This window comes from Orbicella franksi, chromosome 7 (assembly GCF_964199315.1).
Source record: "Orbicella franksi chromosome 7, jaOrbFran1.1, whole genome shotgun sequence".
NCBI lineage: Eukaryota > Metazoa > Cnidaria > Anthozoa > Scleractinia > Merulinidae > Orbicella > Orbicella franksi.
In genome coordinates, this window is record NC_138151.1 from 20,137,019 (window position 1) to 20,150,047 (window position 13,029).

The 13,029-nt window shown below is 40.0% G+C and overlaps 2 protein-coding genes across 3 annotated transcripts in view; both read left to right on the top strand.

The window, feature by feature from the left end:
• The window catches only part of LOC145492515 (uncharacterized), a 137,684-nt gene that overhangs the window by 106,918 nt on the left and 17,737 nt on the right, over positions 1 to 13,029 (top strand). The gene's annotated exons all lie outside the window — the stretch shown is intronic.
• Positions 522 to 13,029, top strand: part of LOC145492254 (ATP-binding cassette sub-family C member 4-like) — a 67,005-nt gene continuing 54,497 nt past the window's right edge. The window contains exons 1-3 of one of the 2 annotated variants that reach the window (XM_081471628.1): positions 522 to 1,762; positions 5,505 to 5,615; positions 12,620 to 12,740. In XM_081471628.1, the coding sequence (XP_081327754.1) occupies positions 1,683 to 1,762; positions 5,505 to 5,615; positions 12,620 to 12,740 (312 nt within the window). In that variant the 5' untranslated portion in view covers positions 522 to 1,682. Of the gene's footprint in view, positions 1,763 to 5,504; positions 5,616 to 12,056; positions 12,128 to 12,619; positions 12,741 to 13,029 lie in introns of those variants that run through there. The other variant, XM_081471629.1, reaches the window with a different exon arrangement.

The window sequence follows — 13,029 nt, forward strand, 5'->3', positions numbered from 1 at the left end:
CAGAAATTTATGCTTGCTGGATCATGCATATGAGGCACCATTAGCAAATATCAAAATGGAATGCCAAAGGTGGGCAGAAAAGCCTTTAATATTGGGGAGGTCTGGAACCCAGTATGTTACCATGGTAACAAAACTGTTAAGTTCGTATTGTGGAGCACATTTAGTAGAATCTTACTGCAAAGTAAGTATCAAACATTTCTAATACAAATTGGCTGAGATATCTTTCTTCATCATATTTGATCAAAATTTGGTTGAGTGTATGACGTCATCACTTAGCTAATTTGCATATTTAAAAACTTGAATATCTCTGGAACGAAAAGAGATATTTGAAAATAGTAAACAGCATTTTTCTTCTGATACAGACTTCTTGTTTATGTTTTAAGATGGCTTAGATAGGAAAGGTGCGATTTTCGTCATAGTACCACTTTAAGTAATCTGAACTGACATAAGTTCAAAATCAGTCCAACTCCAACATCAAAACAAAAAGTTAACGACAAATTTCACTAAATTCTTACATGGAGCGAAGTAACTCTTGTATGGAGCGAAGTGACTTCGATTATGGAGCGAAGTGACTCTTGGTTGGGGCGAACTGACTGGGGGCGAAATGACCGTAATTCGAGGCTCCCCATAAGATACATGATCCGCATTTTGATTTCTTTTCTCACGTAGAAAGAGCGTATTTGTTTGCTCGAAGTCGTTTTATCTATTTCTGAACGAAAAGGTGCTCCTTTTCCAGTATAAGTGCTGTATTGAAACGAGATTTTCAAGATGTTCATCCCAAGAATTTGCTGGCTTTACGGTAATTGTTTGGTTACAACTCTCTGAAAATGTCGGCATTACCTATTAACGCGTAAAGGGAAATCTCTGGTTTTTTCTCATTATGTGACTCCTATCAAGCCAAGATAACACAGGTAATAAGGATCCTTTTTATATGTGAGAAATTCCCTTCACTCTTGTGTTTATTTTTCTTTTTTCCCGATATTTTAAGATCGTGTGACCGCAAGTTTGTTTTTCGCTTCTGACGTCGTAAATGTCATCGTAGCATAAAGGAAAAAGGAGCTGTCACAAAAGCCAAATCTTTGTTTGTGGGGGGCTTGGAAATTTCCCCCAAAAAATCTTCGCACAGAAAAAATGCCCAGACTTCTTGCCACAAAAATTCAATGGCCCGAGGCTGTTCAGATAGTCCATGACAAGAGACCATGATCACCTCATTTTCTCTTGTCCATAATTGATAAGCCCACCTTCTTAGAAAACCATCCGCGTTAAGGCCGCTAGGCCTCTTGTTATTATTATTCTCCTTGTGCTGAAAAAGAAATGTTCATTATGCCGGGATTATGCTCGATGCTCCGAAAAATTACCCCGGCATGATAAATCTGTACCTCAAGCTCAACCCCACCCAACATTCGGAATATTTTGGGACGCCTGCGAACGAGGCAGGGTCTTCATTACAATTTTGTTCCTGGGCCCTGTTATTTGAGGGCCTGGATAGGTCTCTTTTTTTTCAACTCTCGCGCGCCGATTCAGGGGTCGACCTCGATGATTTTACCGTTCACCTGGATTAATTGGCCGAAGAATTTATTAAACGAGTTAAACTATTCGGGTCGATTCCAAGGTCGGATCACGTCAACACAGATTTGAATGATGATATTTTGACATGAGTATCTTTCCCGCCAGCTGAGACAATGGATTTGTCACAAAAGCAGCATAGCAGTTTACCGAGTCCTATAGTTCAGGCTTCTTTCCTTTCACGTTTGACATTTTGGTAATCATATTGTTTTGTTTCACTATTAATTAAGGAGCAGATCTAGCTGAAGTTTATTGAAGTAATCTGATATTAAGCTTACATGTATGTAATGGTCCTGTATGACGAATTTCACAGCCGGTAAACGAAAGCTTACATTAATATTTTCATATTCGGTTTAATTTTCTTAATTTCACAAGCATAATGGTAATAACTATTTGCATTAGCATAATGGTAAGAAGTGCCTAGCCTAACTGCACAGCTAGAGCTCGTGCGTAATAATTTAGAGTACCTAAGCCACTACATTCCATGCGCGTGTACGATATGTAGTACTTGTAAGCTTATAATTTGATCCTTCATGTTTTCCGCTTTGTGAGAACGTCTCCGTGGCGCACACGTGTTAAATGAATAAAATTAGGTCACTCAGCTAATCAAACATTACTTTAAAGTATCTTTTGAAGTAATTAACGTGACTTAGTAGTAATATAAAACGTGATCATGCAGCGCAATATGAACCTGACAAACAATAGCCACCAGTTGGCGCGAAAATATGCAAGGACATAACTGCTCCCAGAAGCGAACAGTTTTCCGTGAGCGAAGCTTGATGAAAATTGTGAGTTTTGAGGAACAGACAATGCCCATGGAGAATATCCAAGCATATTTTTACTATCAAAAATGTTTTTGCTGTGTCTATAAGTCCATCAGCTGGACAGGTTTTACAAAATACCCATGTCCAGCAGTCAAAATTATTTTTATTTTCACTTAATGATATCAAATCCTTGTTTATATGGCTGAATACTTCACTATTTCCACCATAGTGTGAATTTTGGTGAGCCTGGCACCCGGTATACCGAGATTTATAACATAGCCTAAAGGTGCGGTAATACGGGCAACATTTTTCTTCAACTTGTCTCGCAACATTGTTGCATTGCAAGTTGAAACACATTGTTGCGCGTATTACCACGTTTGTGACCAACTTGTCTCGCAGCAAGATACAGTGTTGCAAGTTGAGGCAAAGTAGACTCGAGTTCTACTTTCTGCAACAAATTTTAGTTTTGCGGCTCATATTACAACTGAAGCTACAACTTGTCTTGCAACAAATTTGAATTCAACACTTGTGATTGGATGTCGCGAAGCTTGGCAACGCAGCAAATAAAAAAAAAAACATGGGGGACGGTGAAGACGAGCGTGAATTTGAGGTAGACCAGTAACTCTTGGAAAGTCATAAAGCTGCCCTGTACAAAGACATTGAGGGCTATCATAGTCTTTGGGACACCTCCTTTGTCCCTTCAAAACAAGCAGGAAAAAAGGCAAAAGGCCTGGAAGAACTGTTGCAAAAATACCACTTTTCGCCTAGCTACCTGAAACGACACTGAGCTTCATACTGACAGAACTTCGCTGGCACGGAAAATTAAGAAGAAAATGACAGCCAGAGGATGAACTGGAACTTTGTCGAAGTGCTAAATTATATTAAAGAAGGCACCCTCTTTATTTACACACGATTGACCAATTATACCTGGAGAATTCTGCAGACTTGCAACACTATATTTTACTGCGAGACAAGTTGGTCACAAACATGGTAATACGTGCAAGAATGTGTTTCAACTTGCAATGCAACAGTGTTGCGAGACAAGTTGAAGAAAAATGTTGCCCGTATTACTGGACCTTAAATGACCAGCCGTCACTTTTTTGTAGTTTAGGCTAAATGGCACTTAGGTTAGCCTAAAAAGCACTCCGGTTAGCCTGAAAAGCACTCCAGTTAGCCTGAATAGCTCTCTGGTTAGTCTTTCTACAGTTGGCCCTCAATAATGTTAAGGGTAACACTATATATACTTAAAAAATTCCGAAAGCTGCAGGCCAGTTACCGTGGCGCAGTGGTCATGAGCATCGCTTGCCATGTGGACGACCCAGGCTCGATTCCTCTTGGGGTCGTCTGTCACAATGTTCTTTTAATGTTGTTTTACTTTATAAAAAATCTCTAAGTCTCACTGCTGGACATGGAGTATTTTAAAAGACCTGTCCAGCTGCCGGACATATAGCCACAGCGAAGATTTTTTTTTGCAGTAGGCAGGATCTTTTGATAACGGGGGAATATCCTTTGCATATTCCCTACTTTTAGCTGGTGTATATCTGTATGTGATGTGTTTAGAGCAATCATATGCAAGTGAAATGTTTGGTAGATGATAATTCAATGCCTGCACTATCTGTGTTTTGTTTCTTCATTAACGACACAGTGTATTGATGATTTTAGTCTTTCATAGTTAGAAAAGTATGTTAGAAGAAGTAATGATGCAAAGAACCCTGCGATTCTCAGGTTTTCTTTGTCCCAGAAAAAAAACCATTCAAATGCAGTGCCTGCATAGAAAGTAAAAAAAAAACTGTGTCGGAATGCTATGAATGCTTTCTCGAAAATATGCCTATTTCGCGTGAATTACTTGTTAGAATTTCACGAAATTTGGAGTATTGAAAAAAAAATTGAAACCTAACAGAGGAAATTCTATATATTCCAGTTATCCTTCATCAAGGATAATTAAAAAAAACTATATTAAGCTATTATTATAAAATAGTGTTAACATGTGAGCGCTTACAGAATTGTTGCATGTGTTATGATGAAGGAAATCTAGTGAATAGATTTTCTGCAAATGAACAAAACTGAATTTAAAGTCCTGTTTATATTTATCCACGTTGCCATGGCAATGACACATATGCAAGGTAAACTATCAAAAAGTCTGTGTTGTTACCTTGCATCTTGTCATTTTTGGCAACCAAAGTGTCAACGGTCTTAGAAAAATGTTGAATGGAACACAGATATCAACAACTGTATTTTGCCACCTTGATAGTGGTTGAACCCAGAGGGAGGGGGCTCCTGGAAAATTTGTACTCATTGAGAGTCTTGTCCTTTGTCAGACCAAAGTATATGATTTTTCCTAACCCTGTTTCAGAGGTGAGCCAAAAATCGATACCCTGTTTCAGACTACATTCACCCTGGAACTGCATGCTTTGCATAAATTTTTGTTGAGAGCTTCACATTTCTCCTGATGCCAGCTATAGCTGCCGGTAAATCACACAACTTAAGAGATGAACAATAATGATGCTAAAAATAGTTTTAAGAATTATAGTTATTGTTGACCAAAATGCACAAACCATATCCTATTTTAGACCAAAAGGTCTATCATTTTTAAACGTAAAATGGAAACCTTCCTGTTAAATCGATTTTTAATGTCATAAATTTTATATGTAAACAGTTTTTCAATAATTGTTTATCGATAATGTTTGAGTATTTTTTTTAATTATCTTTATCATTGTCTCTGAAAAGCCCCCATGGGGAGTTGACAATAAAATTTGTATTGTATTGTAAAACAGTCTACATACACTTTCAGCTGTAGTTAACATTAGGTCGACTGACAATTTCTGCTTTTCTTCTATACCAAAAGAGGACGTATGGTTGAATCTTATGTAACTGGACAGTGCTGGTACTAGACAAAGTGTCCAACACTTAGGAGAGGTGTTAATTTGACGAGGGTTTAAAAAGTAGTTGGGATCTTGGTGAAGTTTTTACCAACAAACTTGTAAGAAGTTATACCTGCAGATGAACATGCTGATCTTTGTTTTATAATATGTAACGTAAAAGGTTGTTTTTCATTTGACAGATTGTACTATTGTTATGGTAACCAAAAATTGTCCTAATGACTTATGATTAAGCATTTGTGTGATACTCTGGTGTTAGATTTTCTTGGGGTTAATAATTTGGGTTTTCCTCCAGGTGGCTGAATGGATTGTTTAGTAAAGGATATGACAGGCGTTTGGAACCTCATGACATGTACCAAGTACTTCAGGAAGACCTGGCAGAAAAGCTGGTAGCGGATTTGGAGAGGTTAGTAGAAAAGTGTAACATGGTTAAATTGTACCTGTTGTAAAATGTGACACTAATTAACTTTTTCTTTCAACTTCCAAAAGTGTTCAGTCACTAATAATGAAACTTTGTTTTCTCTAGCACTGGCATATAACTATTAACATAATGTCAATGTTAAATTATAAGCATTGCTTTCAGTGTGATAAAGCCATGATTAAAGCCTGCTTCATCAAAGAAGTGAGACAATATCATTTCCCAGATTGAATTGCCCAGTCAAATATGCCTCTATAAATTGCTGACATCAGTTAGGTTGTGAACTTTAGTTTAGCTGATGCCAACTCTGAGCACTTACCATTAACTTTCCATTCTTTGTAATGAGATGGTAGCTTGACAATGAGATTTTCTCAATTTCTGAAGATTTCATTGCCCATTTTATTGAAGAAAACAAAAAGTAAATACTGTGGGAGAATGAAAATTCAAGATTTGGGAAAGCTCAAGGCTTTTTTAAGGCGAAGAAAGTTCTTAAAAACTCGTAGAATAGGCCCTTTGCAGCTAGGCCATCACGTGACCTATTTTTCATAAAATTATGGGCTATAACTTAACAAATGCCAGAAATGGATAAAGCACGTCGAAAATATCAAAATGGCCAAGTTTGAGGCCCCCATCATTAAAGAATGAGATTTTATGACAGTCTGAATTTTCAAAAGAATAAGATTTGTAAGGAAAAAGTTGTTGGAGAGCAAGACCTTGCTCTCCAGCAACATTCTCCATATAAATCCTCTAAATTATCCTAAAATTCAAATGGTGGTATAAACTTACTCTTTAATGCCAGGGACTTCAAACTTGGCCATTTTGGTATTTTCGATGCGCTCTTTCCATTTCTGGCATTCTTCAAGTTATAGCCCATAATATAAAAATTTTTTAGGAAAAATTTGGTCACGTGACCCCAGCTGCAAAGGGCCTATTAGAGGCCCAAGTGCTGGATGGATTATTACAGAAGTTTTTTTGATGTCTGTGGAGAAATAATGTTATGAACAATTATCTAATACATGTGCAAGCTTCAAAAGATATCTGAAGAAGAAATTCTAGGGGTATTCTTTGGCAATATTTTGCTTGTAATTTTTACCTGAATACCTGATAATTCCCCTGATCAGGTGAACAAGATGCTGTGACGATATGTCAATTGTCTAGATCAGCCAATCAGCATTAAGTTGGACCATGTACGCAAGTTGTTGTTTGTGTTACATCATGGCCGAGTAGCATTGCTTCGTTCTCAGAATAAAGTTCTGTTGAGTTTACTGTTTATCAGTTTATCGAGCCTGATTTATACATGGTGTCAGAAGTAAACAGCCCAAGTAGCCACTGGTAAAGATGATCTTTGTTTCATTTAGGCGACGTGCAACTCAATACGTTCAGCGAAGACTTGAAAGCAGACAAGTGTAGTCAAAATGCCAGCCAACAGTGAAAATGCTACTCTGCCCATCGACAAGCAGCACGAGCACTACTACATTCTTGTGTAACATTTCTCTACCTCCGAAAATAGAGATACACTGTGAAAATCTCTCCAAAGAATGGAAACAGTGGCGACAGGTATGGGATGCCTATGAAGAGGTCACCGAATTGCAAAACAAAACAAGCCACCTTCATGTAGCCACGTTTATTACTTGTATTGGCAAGGAGGCTCTCGAAGTCCACAATGGCCTTCCGTTTCAAAGCGATGAATACAAAGCAGACATAAACAAAGTGCTGGAGTTATGGGCAAATGACTGCATTGGGAAAACAAACATCATCTACGAGAGATATAAATTCGATAACCGCTCTCAGGAGCAGGCAGAATCAATCGACACTTACATCACTACACTTGGAGCGCTTGCTGAAACTTGCGAGTTTGGAACCTTGAAAGAGGACCTTATCCACAATAGAATCGTTTGTGGTATTTGTGATAATGGCATACAAATAAAACTACTTCAAGAATCTGGATTAACGCTGTTGAAATGTGTTGACATCTGTCGGGCAAATGAGGCTACAGCAGCACAGCTGAAAGACATGGCGGCGAGCCAAACTACCGAACAAGAAGCGAACGCGGTCAACCAGAAAGAAAGTTCCAAGAAGCTGAAGGCACCCAAAGAAAATGGTAAAGATCCAAAAGATCAGCTAAGCACCAAATGCAAATACTGTGGTAATAAGCATGAGTGGAAAAGAGACAAATGCCCTGCATATGGAAAAACATGCTCTTCGTGTGGAAAAGCCAACCATTTTGCAGCAAAGTGTTCCAAGAATTCCCACAAATCTAAGAAGAAGCGTTCTCAGAAGTTTAAATGCAAGAAAGTGAACCAGCTCAATGACATCACACCTTATTTTCAGAAGAAGAGATCTTGTCTGTGTCTTTGGACCACACCGTCAACGCCGTGGATATGTCAAAGTTCAAGAACAAAATTTTTGCCCACATGGAGATTGCAAGTGAGTTAGTGAAGATGCAAGTCGATTCAGGAGCTTCATGCAATGTGCTACCCTGTAAGTTTCTTTCAAGGGACAGCAACACTGAGAAGACCAGTTTGAAGTTAACCATGTGTTCTAAAACAAATTTCAAGGTGCTGGGCGTGGCGAAAATATCCCTACAAAACCCAAAGAACAAGAAAAAGTATCGTGCTGAATTTGCAATCATTGACAAAGATTACACTCCCCTTCTTGGCTCTTCAGCAGCACAACAAATGGGACTAACAACTGTCCAACAGGAAAACATCTTGCAAGTCAAGGAAAGTTATCAGGAACTTAGTATGGAGAGAATCACTGCGACTTACCCTAATGTCTTTCAAGGTCTGGGTTGTATGGAAGGAGCTCTTCACCTAGAAGTTGATAAGAGTGCTTTGCCTTCAGTCATGCCTCCCTGTCACGTGCCTCTCACCTTGAAAGAAAGGCTGAAAGAAGAGCTAGCCCGCTTAGAAGCTAATGTGATAAAGAGAGAAGAAGAACCAACGGACTGGGTATCTAGCCTTGTTGTAACAGAAGAGTGTGCATCGACCCTCAGCATCTTAATAAAGCCCTTAAGAGAAACCACTATCCGCTACCAGTAATCGAGGACATACTCCAGAACTAGCTGATGTCAAGGTATTCTCAAAAGCAGACGAGGAATCCAGTAAGCTAACAACGTTCCAGAACTCCTTGTGCAGGTACAGATATCTACGGATGCCCTTTGGAATCTCCCCTGCTCCAGAATGTTTTCATAGGAAGTTGGACCAAAATCTTGAAGGTCTTGAAGGGATCTACAAGGTAGCAGATGACATCTTAATTACCGGCCGTGGCACAAGCAAGGAAGAAGCTGTGAAAAACAATGATGCCAATTTACTGAAGCTGTTAGATAGATGCCGGGAGAGGAATTTGAAGCTAAACTGAGAGAAACTACAGCTGAAATGTACAGAGACCCCCTTTATTGGCCATGTACTGATGCCTGAAGGAATCAAGCCTGACCCTAGAAAGATAGAAGCTGTACTTAAGATGGAAAGACCCAGTAATGTGGCAGCAGTCCGAAGACTGATAGGCTTAGTCAACTACTTGGCAAAGTTTCTCAGCAAACTTTCTAAGCTGTGTGAACCACTAAGACGACTCACCCACAAGGGAGTCGAGTGGAGCTGGTCAAATGAGCAAGAGAAAGCCTTTGAAAGCGTGAAGCAAGCTGCTACTTCAGCTTCAATTCTGCAATATTTCAATTCCAGTGAACCTGTCGAAGGCCAAGGAGATGCTTCTGCCAGTGGTATAGGATTTGTGCTTATGCAGAATGGTCAGCCAATATCCTATTCAAGTAGAGCCCTCACCACAAGTGAAAGGAACTATTCTCAAATTGAGAAAGAACTGTTGGCCCAAGTCTTTGGTGTTGAACGTAATAATCAGTATGTTTATGGCCGGAAAGTGCTGTGGTCAGACCATAAGCCCTTGGAAACTATATCTAAGAAGCCCTTAGCAACAGCCCCTAAACGCCTGCAGAGGTCGGTTCTACGATTACAGCAATATGATGTTGAGATACGTTACAAACCTGGTCCTGAAATGTATCTGGCAGTCACATTGTCACATGCCCATCTGCCCGCTCTCCAGCTGAAGAAGAGACGGAACGAATCCATGCAGTTGATTTCTTACCCATTTTAAAACCCCAGTTGGCTGAGATCCAGTGTGAAACTGCAGCAGACTCAGTACTACAGTACCATATTCAAATAATATTGCAAGGCTGGCCAGATCAGAGAGAAGCCCTACCCTCAGAATTACATCCCTACTTCACTGTGGGAGATGAACTTACTGCACAGGATGGAATCCTCTTAAAACGTTTAAGATGTGTAATCCCTGCCAGCCTGAGGCCCAAGATATGCGAACGACTCCATGGTGCCCACACAGGAGTTGAAGGCTGCCTTTGACGTGGGCGTGAAACAGTTTATTGGCCTGGCATAAATGCTGACCTTCGTGACTACATAGTAAAGTGTGGTGTGTGTGCTACTTACCAGAAAGATCAGCAGAAGGAACCACTTATCTCTCACAAAATTCCAGACCGTCCGTGGGAAAGAGTTGGATGTGATATCTTCCATTTTGAAGACAGAGACTACCTCTGCACAGCAGATTACTATTCCAGCTACTTTGAAATCAATCAACTTAAGGACAAGATTGGCAATGAAGTGATCGGAACCCTGAAGAGACACTTCTCCACACATGGAATCTCCAACAAGCTACAGAGTGATAATGGTCCTCCCTATAGTTCCCATGAGTTCCAACAGTTTATGACAAGCTATGACATAGAACATGTTATTAGCTCTCCACATTACCCATGAAGTAATGGCAAGGTAGAAAATGCTATCAAGTCAGCTAAGAATCTGCTAAAGAAATCCAAGGCAGCTGGAACAGAATTCTACCTAGCTCTATTAGCATGGAGAAATACACCCTCTGAAGGCCTAGAAAGTTCTCCAGCTCAAAGAATGTTTGGTTGCCGCACTATGACACTGATTCCTACGACCAGTGAGATCCTCAAACCCAAAATAGTTGAGGATGTCCAAGGAAAGATCTTGAAGAGAAAGCAACTGCAAGCTAAGCACTACAACATCAGTGCTGAGGAACTCCCCCCCCCCCCCCCCCAAGCAAAAGAGAAATTGTGTGTGTAAAGCCCACAGATAGGTCTGGTAGATGGTTCAAAGCTCATGTAGAGCAGCAAGTAGATCATGTGAAGTCAGGACTGAGGATGGAAAGATCTTCAGAAGAAATAGAAGACACCTCAGAAGCAGTAAGGAGCCAGCGTGCGTTAGGGACAGCCCTGAGCCCATCCACTTGCTGAATCAGACTCACTTGTCAGAAAGTCTCACCATCCCTAAACCTACTGTCAGTCCTCTGAAAACCAGTTCCCCTCTGGAGGTACCACCGCCTAAGGAATCTAGAGAAATGACTTGTTCCAAGAAACCTGAGAGCAGTTCCCAGACTGGTAAAGTGCCAGAGCAGTCCTCACCCCCCAAACCAGTTGACTGTCCAGTTACCTGAAGTGGCCGAATATCCCGACCACCAAGTTATCTTAAGGACTTTGTTGTTGCCATGTGACATTGAACTAGAGACATTGTTGCTTAATCATTTAGTTTTTCCTTGTTTTGTATTCACCTGTGGTTAGTTTCTTTTCTTAAACAAGGAAGGGTGTGACGATATGTCAATTGTCTAGATCAGCCAATCAGCATTAAGTTCGTCCATGTACTTGAGTTGTTGCTCATTTTACATCATGACCATGCAGCATTGCTTCATTCTCAGAATAAAGTTCTGTTGAGTTTACTGTTTAACAGTATATTGAGCCTGATTTATACAGACTCCTAGTCTTTACCAAAGTGTTATAAAGAATAGATATAACATCCAATTGTGTCACAGCATTTGTTTAAACAAGAAATTTTAGCTTATATTGTAAGTAGGCATTTGGAGTAGACCTTGACTCATCATCATCTAGTCCTCTTTGTCCCATGGGGGACATAAGGCGTCCACAATTGCTTTCCATTTCTGTCGGTCCTGAGCCGCTCTTTTGGCTTCGCACCAGGTCATGTTGATCTCCTTCAGGTCCTTCTGTATGCTTCTGCATCATGTAATTCTGGGCCTGCCACGTTTCCGTGTTTGTTGCGGATTCCAATCCATCGCATGGCTCGCTATGTTTCTCTCACCCTTCCTTAGTGTATGACCAATCCATTTCCAGCGTCTTCTCTTTATGGTGGTAACAATAGGCTCTTGTCCAGTTCTTATCCATAAATCTTTGTTGGAAATCACCTCAGGCCAATATACTCTCAGAATTCTCCTCAGACACTTGTTGATGAATGTTTGTACTTGCTTTGTAGAAGCTGTCGTCACTCACCATGTCTCTGAACCGTACAGTAAAACTGCCTTAACATTGGAGTAGAAAATTCTAATTTTGGTAGCTGTGCGCAGGTCTTTGCTTCTCCAGACTGGTGTAAGCATGGCAAAAGCTTGCTGTGCTTTCTTCTTGCTGCTATGTCTTCATCTGTTCCTCCAGTCTTGTTCATCACACTACCGAGGTAGGTAAACTCTTCAACCTCTTCAATGTACGACTGATCAAGACGAACCTCTCCTTGTTGAATGGCATTGTTCCGCATCACTTTAGTTTTACCAGGATGGATCTTAAGGCCTACTCTTTGTGCTGTGGTGTTCAGTCACTCCATTTGATTGTTGGCGTCCTGAAGCCTATGCGATAACCTGCAGATGTCATCAGCAAAGTCTAGGTCCTCTAGTCTCTGGATCATCTCCCACTGAATTCCCCTTGGTCTGCTGAATGCTGTTTTAGTCACCTAGTCTAAAACCACTGATCTTACTGATCTTACTAAAAAAGGGCCAGAGCTGGGTATATGTATATAATGGAAGTACAGGCTGTATTGTAGAGGTAGACGGATGATATACATTTTAAATTTTCTGGATCGACTAAATGAACTAATGGCAATATATGTGTAGGTGTCTGTATTATGGAAAAGGAGAAGTTGGACTGTATCTTGTTTAATTTATTTTTTCTGCAGTGAGTGGTATAAAGAAGTAGCAGCTGCAGCCTTCTCAGGTAGAAAACCAAGTTTGGGAAAAGCCATCATACGATTTGCCTGGATTGAGTTGATTTTTGTTGGGTTGTTTGGCTTTCTTAATGTAAGTTGTTAGAGTTGCATGTACACAAGTCATTTAATTGCCACACATGTTATTAACAAACCTTTTTAACTTTCCATAACTTTAATCCCAATATGACTGATGCACACAGCCATTGAAAACAACAAAATTACAAATACAGTCTGAATAAAATAATGAAATAACACCTAATAGACAGACCTTTTGATGCCTGCATTTTAGTTTGCTAGTTGCTTGACTAACTAAATCAAAAGTTAATGTCAGTATTGGAATGTTCAAATAGTAGTGTTCTGGGTTTGTGTTGGAAAGCTTT